The 7,929-nt window shown below is 37.2% G+C and overlaps 1 protein-coding gene across 4 annotated transcripts; it reads left to right on the forward strand.

Moving 5' to 3' along the window:
* The first annotated feature begins 5 nt into the window (after window positions 1–5).
* On the forward strand, window positions 6–7,212 carry si:ch211-244b2.3 (WWE domain-containing protein). Of its 4 annotated transcripts, none has more exons than XM_017494617.3 (15): window positions 6–131; window positions 290–311; window positions 1,999–2,116; window positions 2,249–2,274; window positions 2,453–2,507; window positions 3,700–3,823; window positions 3,915–4,065; window positions 4,181–4,301; window positions 4,411–4,489; window positions 4,620–4,752; window positions 4,876–4,981; window positions 5,061–5,136; window positions 5,294–5,357; window positions 6,374–6,494; window positions 6,652–7,212. In XM_017494617.3, exons 5-15 carry the CDS (start codon window positions 2,495–2,497, stop codon window positions 6,705–6,707), a joined length of 1,044 nt encoding a protein of 347 aa, XP_017350106.1. In that variant the 5' UTR covers window positions 6–131; window positions 290–311; window positions 1,999–2,116; window positions 2,249–2,274; window positions 2,453–2,494; the 3' UTR covers window positions 6,708–7,212. The 4 variants fall into 4 exon arrangements, with proteins under 4 accessions (XP_017350106.1, XP_053544184.1, XP_017350108.1 ...); XM_053688209.1 differs by having other exon boundaries at window positions 11–131; window positions 2,023–2,116; XM_017494619.3 differs by lacking the exon at window positions 1,999–2,116 and having other exon boundaries at window positions 20–131.
* Window positions 7,213–7,929: the final 717 nt, after the last annotated feature.

Consider the following 7,929-nt stretch of genomic DNA (forward strand, 5'->3'; position numbering starts at 1 on the left):
ACTAGACTAGTGTAAACACTTGAGCAGAACAACATGGGCGTGTTAGCATATTAAAATTGCTGACAGGGAAAGGAAACCGAAAGCAAAGAAAAATCTTCTCAACACTGGTCTATGTTTACTGCCTTTCACAAGTAAGTGTATTAGTTTTGACCGGCATTGTTGATAAACAAGGGTGTGCTTATGAAGTGATAAAACATGGTATTTTAGTTCATTTATATATAGTCTTACAGACCTAAGAGCTGACTAAACCGGTCATTGCAACGTTTCGTTTCTGTTCTGTGTATTTCAGTGTTTACAGCGAGACACACTGGGTAAGTTGCTCATTATTTGTCATAAATTTCGCATAAATATCTCAACTGAGTTGAATTTATAGTCTGTTGTTTTTCCTTTCTCCTTGTGTGGATATAATGGACGTTTAAAATAAGGGAGAGCGGGGTTGGTTGGCAGTGTTTTCACTCTGCTGTAGCCTGTATCTCACACATCCCATATACATTCATGTGAAGAAAATAAGTGCACCCCATGGAAACTGTTGATTTTTTTTTTTTTTTGTCATATTTGGACAAGCAAACATCTGATCGTCTTTGAAACCGTGCCTGTTAATGAAGTTGATATACTTGAACAAAACCACAAGGAAAATGAGATTTTCTCATGAGCTCGACTTAATTTTCTCGTGATCTCGACATAACAAAACGCTGTTTTCTCACAACGTAATTAATATCCTGAGAAAATCTTGCGCTTTGTGATTGGGACTGGTATTACATGCATGCTGGCATCTTCGTCATCATAAATGTAAAAACTGCCTGATGTAGAGATGGACTTGATCTCCGCATTAAGAGAGAGGGGTGTGTGTGTGTGTCCTTATCAATTGTCGGACGCTAATGTGGAAGTCGTCAGTCCTGCAGGGATGAGGTATTTTTGGAGGCCACCCCAGAAATTAGCATCACCCTGGTTGACTCGACAAAAAGCCAATTTGATTTTTCCATTAGCTTTTGAATTATTGCAGAAAATAAGCTCTGTAAACAACACAAGTTTATGATTCTTACATGTTTAATTCATCAAGATAAGATTCATAGGATTTTGAAGCCTAGATACAATCGCCAGAAGTAAAAGGCTAATGTTAGGCTATGAAAGAACTACACCATGGTCACATGACTTCAACCTCACCACCACTACACTTCAGACAACTCTTTCAAGCTTTATTTAAAAAAAAACAATACAATTGGAAAATACTATCAATTGATAGCTCTACAAGTTGGAAAGTTTGCGCCAATATAAACACAACGAGGCTGTAGTAGATGAGATTTCCTGTTCGGTGTGATGACATTTAATGTCCCTGTCAAACTCTGTAGTCCCATTTAGCCACTTGTTAGCAACCGCCTTTTTCAAGACAAGTAAAAGCTTTTTAAAAAATCGTGAGTCGGGTATTACTGATGTATTTTATGTCGTACTATAAAATGTGAACATATCTTGAGCTTGTGTTAATCAGAGACCTTATTTCAGACATTTAACCAAAAAACCCATTCAAAAACCCATTTGACTTCGGGATGATGGATGTCCAGTGCACAGGAAAATTAAGTCAAGATCACGAGAAAACAACAGAATTAAAAAAAAAAAATTATAATGCATGGCCGCTTAGGGCTTCCGTAGTTCTGACTTTTAAATTCTGAGTTTAAAAATAAAAACAAGCAAACAAACATACAAATAAATACTGATGTCCCATACAGGGTGTATTTCCACCTCACACTTGGTGTTTCCAAAATAGGCTCCAGCTTCACTGTGACCCTGACCAGGATAGAGCAGTTATTAATAAAGAAACAAACAACAAATAATTAATTAAATAAGATTTGTCCTGCTGTCCTGAACATAGCCACACTGGTCCATAAATCCCATGTCAAAGGAAGCATATTCTTAGAAATTGGAAATTTCTTTGAAATCTGAAAATGTAATAAACAATTGGTAAAATGTTCAATGTCTTTGTGTTTACAAATCTCTGAACAGCTTCTCCATGTCCATATTCTCCAGTTCACATACCAGCAACACCAAGCTGCCACTGCTGGGCCCTTGAGCAAGGCCCTTAACCCTCAATTGCTCAGTTGTATAAAAAAAAGAGATAATCGTAAGTCGCTCTGGATAAGGGTGTCTTCCAAATGCCATAAATGTAAATGTAAATTGACAAGTCTATGTAATAAGTGATCTAACCGGTTGTTGGAGTTTCATTTCTCTTCTGTTGGTACCTGCTCTGTTTCAGTGTCAAGCCTTGGTGAGACAGAATTGGTAAGTAATAGTTATAGTTAAAGTTATACTTTTCCTATACAACTATCTAAGTAGAGATATAACTTTGAATATCGTAAACATTACCATGTATTAGAAATAAAACAGTGTGGTTCTTCATTTTCTGGCATTTAAAATGTAAAACTGTACCAGATTAAAATGTTCTCTTTTACTGACACAGGACACATTTCAGGAAGACGACTACACAGCAGTTCCTTAACAAATGAATGCTTCAGGTAAAAACACAATGTTTATTTTACTCTTTAAAAAAATAGATGAACTCTTACTAGAATACCAAATGTCCTCGTGTTAAAATCAAGTCAATTTTACAAGAACCTCAGAAGTTTTGTTTTTATGTATACTGTCTGTTTGAAGTGTGTTTTCAGACTGTTTAAGACTCATCCAGTTCACCATCCCAAACATACAACCCAAACCCAACTGCAGAGATTATAAGGATAATAACTTCTATATGCTATGTAGTACACAAAATAATTTATGACTAAGACACTAATATTAGGGGAGCAGGTGTTAAAGTAAACTGAAAGGAAAAACTTTGGAACAGCAGATTAAACGTGAATATGTAGATAGCTTTCTAGGATATCTTATATTTAACCCTTTATGAGAACTTTTGGTGCATTTTTCGTGGGTTACAACGTAGTCAGGAATAAATTCAGTCACTTACTGACTTTAAGTGTACTTAAATGCATTTATTTATTTATTGCCAAAATCTGATTTATTTATTTATTTATTTATTTATTTATTTATTTATTTATTGCCGTCACCAAAAAGTTGTAAACATACTCAAGTGTCAAGACATAGCAATACCAAGTTGATTGTATTCTTAAAAGCTGTTTGTAGAATATTATTACATATATATTACAGACTGTTTGTTGAGGAAGCACACTTTATTGAATTGCTGCTCATCCAACTGAGGAAAGCGCTATGAGCTCACATGCCCATGATTGGCTAGTGTCTTTGTGATTGATAGGGGAGAGAGAGTATGCCACCCGTCCTTCCTTCCATGTAAGCACAGCCAATTTTGATTAAATAAAAAATTTAGACAAAAATTACAAAGGGGTGTATAGAGCGATGTCTAATAAATATATACGACATGTGCCACACCCTCTAAAAATTGCAATAATTGAATTTATTTGCCTTGTATTTTAATTTGACTCTAATAAACCTTGGAATTTCATACAAGAAGTGCTAATTCTGAAGTGAGGCAGAATTCGATCCAAGTATCTAACCGAGCAGTGATGGTGGATGGCTCTCTGACACCCCTGGGATTTGAATTTCACAGAACATCACCAGCGAAGATAGTACTGAGCACAAGAAGGGATTTGAAAGAAATGAAAATCTACATATATTAGGCCATTACTGAACAATGTGGGTCAGCCTGAATGCATGTACTCCTTTACTGATTCACAGGAAAACATTACGAGTGGCAGCTGTGTTCTGGGCAGCAATGGTCCCCGATAGCAAACGATCATGTAATCGAGTGTAACTACTGCCAGCCAGGAGCAAGAGGGATCACCATTAATACTCACATGGGGTGATTTTCTTTTAGTTTTATTTCTGCATCATTATATTGAGCCTATTTAATTGGGCTCTGATGAGCATGCTCTTTTCCCCATTTTTGACAGGTCTCTTTACATCGACTTTGATGCCATGACATTAAGGGGCCCTTCTGCTGACCTCGCTGTACGGCGACTATCGTCACTGTCTTACAACCAGATAGAAGATGTGGGCTGGTATTACAAAGACAACAGTTACTGGTGTGAATATGGGGTACAGGTGAGGGATATTTTTGTGCATATAGATGCTCATTTATTGCAGAGAACACTGTTAGTGGTGAAATTTCAGGACATTTCTGAACTCCTGAACGTCATACACTTGTCATCCCACACAGGGATCGAGTCACAGCACGTCGTCGATAAGCAGTCGGGACTTAGAGCAGCAGTATAACTCCAACCCTACATGTTCCTTCCAGTTTAAAGCAGGAAAATATTCCTACGTTGTGAACTTCTCTGGTAATCCTTTTCCTGATACAATACAGTGAATGCTTTATGGTCATTTAGACTTTTGAAACATGAAAATTACAACAACTTCAGTATTTGTTTTTACTTTTTTTTTTTACAGACATGATGCAAATGAACCTGTCCACTCATAAACAGAGGAAAGTGAGGAGGAGGCCAAAGTTTACCTCTGTAAATAACAGGTGCTGCAGTTATAACGTTGATAAGAATACAAACTGATTATTCTCTAATATAATTGTGGAAAATGTAGTAAAAAGTATCAAAACAACTTCTCAGTTGCCTGTTGTTATTATTTTTTGTGTTTGTGTACAGTCTGAACACTTTTGAACCATTTACATCCACCATGATTCCATTTCCATCAGCTACACCTTCTGTGAATCCATCCACTGCGGTTACCTGGCAGTTTATGGGTGATGAAGGCATCTGGACAGAGTATCAGAAACCAGTGAGTGAGGCTCCTCCTAGCCAGAGATACAGTCTTCACATGCAATAGTCTTTAGAGAATAGTGTATCTTTAGTGAAGGATGTGTTGGAGTTGTTCATAGGACTGTGTATGTTTTTTTTTAAGCGTTCCTCTCTGAACAGTATGGATATAGAGAGACAGTATCAGAGTAATCCTCAGAGCCAGCTTGTTTTCAACGCTGGGTACTACAGTTACACTCTCTTTTTTAATGGTAAGTCTCACACCTGCTCCAACCAATAACTTTCTCACAGTTTATCAGCATTTAATGTGGCATGCCTTTTTCCCCACAGGAATGTACCAGATCAACAACACTTTTAAGACAAAAAGAGCTATCCGGAGAATCTCTGCAAATGAGAACATTAGCAGGTAGGGGTACGTCACGATTTAGCGTAAACACATCTGAACACTCTGAAGTTAAAGAGTTGTAGCGCTCCAAAATTGGCAAATTAATTATAATCTAAAACATTGCTGATCGGCTTGTGTGCTGTTTGTTTCCAATGACATTGCACTTTTCCCTCCACAGTACTCTGTGCCAAGCTCGCTGGCAGTTTAAAGACATCAAGGGCCGCTGGGCAGACTTTATTAAAGTAAGAGAAATGTCCATTCGTGGCTACACGATACAAAAGATCTGTTCCAACAAATTGTTTGTAGCAAGTTCAAATCCAGGCCTGGAGCCAAGGGAGGAAAATGGCAAGGGAATGGTATTACGCTCTCTCCCCTGTCTGTCACAGCAACACTAGCCAATGGTGCCAAGTTAGATAATACTATCCTCTGAGTGTTACACTGCCGTGTGATGCAGCATGAGCAACAGTTTGAAAAGATGCAGTTGGCTGACCTCACGTGTCTCGTAGAGAGCATGCGATAGGCTTCACCATCCCTGGTTGTTTGCTGTTGTATGACTGGCGAGAGCTGGCTGCTGGGTGGGAATTGGCAGGTGACCAAATTGGGGGAGAAAACCACTGTTTGCAAAGATTATTTGCAAACAATAATAATAATAAAAAAATTAAAAACTGGCACTTGAATTCACAGTTCTCAAATCTTAACATTTCTAACAATGCCAAAATTGACTAACATTTTATTAAGCCTTTATACTGTTCAGATTAGAGAATACCTATACTCTAGCCAGACATTAGTTACCCAAAACTCAATTTGAAGATGTTACTTTTTTTATTATTATTATTATTATAACCAATGATGCACCAAAACCTACCAAAAATGTCATTATCCAGCAGACAAAGAAACTCCCATACTTCATTTCAGTCCTGTACAAGTATGCGACTTGGAACGGCCTGTAAATCTTGTAAAGCTGTGTTGTAAAGCTGTGTTGTAAAGCTGTGTTGTGTGCATTTTCACATTGGAACTGTGCTGCCTCTTATCTTTTATGGCACAGTGAGAGTAACTGCCTGCCATGACTTACTACTTCAAAACACTGCAGTGAACATTTTCATACTTTGACCAGGCAGTGTACTCAAATTTACCCCACCCCCTAAACTATTTCATAATGGAACAAAAGGCTCAATTTTAAGCTGCAACATAAAGTTAGGCTGAAAATACAACTATTAACCAATGTTACTGTAAACCTGGTGTGTGCGCGCGTGTGTAGGGCGAAGGGCGTGGAGAATGTACCGTCTCTAGTCAAGACATTGAAATGCAGTACCAGCAGAACAGAGAAGGAGTTATAAGTTACAGCACGGGGCAGTTCTACTACCGCCTCAACTTCTCAGGTACACACACACACCTATTCTTTTGTCATAATATGCTTGTGAGGACCTTCAACTGACTAATTATTAATGCAGCGAATTAATGCTATACCTTCACCTAAATCTAACCCTAACATAATAAAACAAAATTAACTGCTATCTTATGTTGTTGTTGTTGCAGAAATGATCCAAACAAACTTGTCCACTGGTACGAGGAGGCCGGTCCGTCGTGTCTAGCGTTTCTCAGGATGTTTATTAATTTAAAAAAAAAAAAAACTTTAGTAATCATCTGTTCCATCCCAACTGTTGTTCTGTATATCTGGAGTCCTGGCAATTTTACTGCCTGAAAAAAAAACCTCATCGGTTTATAACCAGGTTTAGATGGTTTGCTAGAGTAGGAAAATGATCAAGCTGTGCATTAAATAGGACCGGAACTGTGCATTTTGAACTAAAGATTGAAGATGGGTATCCCTGGGCGGGTGTAGGACTGTGTTTTCGTTGAATTTATTGGTGATTTAGTTTTCCCAGACATCCAGTCCCCTATTACCACTAAGTAGACTTCCTTTCTTTTCTTTATCCCGTGGTTGCAGGAAAGAGGGTAATTTGTGTACGTTTATTCGACGGTGGTTATTAGCCAAGATCACTGCCATTTTTGTCATGGAATTTTGAAGAAAATTGTCTGTAAATACTCAAATGCCAAAATGTATCATGCACTTTCATTAAACTTTATGTAAACAAGAAACCTGAAGCATGAAACTATGTTCTGCTTTCTTGTGTTTTATATGCACACAAAACAAAGTAAACTGAAAACAAGGTCTCGAGGGGAAAATGAGATTTAACCAATGATCCATTCCACTTTTTATGCTGATGATAAAAAGGCAGGTATGGTGATTTTCTTGCGATAGTCCTGTGGTACTAGGGCTTTGAGTTTAAAAAGGAGAATAAGGAGAGTAAGTGACATTTTGGACGATATGGCAAATTTTCTGTGTATTTTTGTGTATCTAGCAGAAATAATAAGCTCACAGAAAACTTCACCATATCAACAATTACAATTACATTTTTAAAAATTGCCTTTATAAAGTTTATGTAGAGCCATACACAAACCTATCTCTCTCTCTCTCTCTCTCTCTCTCTCTCTCTCTCTCTCTCTCTCTCTATATATATATATATATATATATATATATATATATATATATATATATATATATATATATATATATATATATATATATATATATATATATAGATAGATAGATAGATAGATAGATATAGGTTTTGAGCCCTCAACTGCTCAGCTGTATAAAAAGAAAAAAGAGAGAGATAGATGTACGTCATTCTGGATCAGGGCGTCTGCCAAATGCCATAAATGTAAATGAGCATGTTAATATAAATGTGTGATTTGTCTTGTCTGTCAGAGCTGCTGTTATAGAAAATGAACCAACACCTTCTGACTAAGACA

The sequence above is a fragment of the Ictalurus punctatus genome, chromosome 19 (assembly GCF_001660625.3).
Source record: "Ictalurus punctatus breed USDA103 chromosome 19, Coco_2.0, whole genome shotgun sequence".
Classification (NCBI taxonomy): Eukaryota; Metazoa; Chordata; class Actinopteri; order Siluriformes; family Ictaluridae; genus Ictalurus; species Ictalurus punctatus.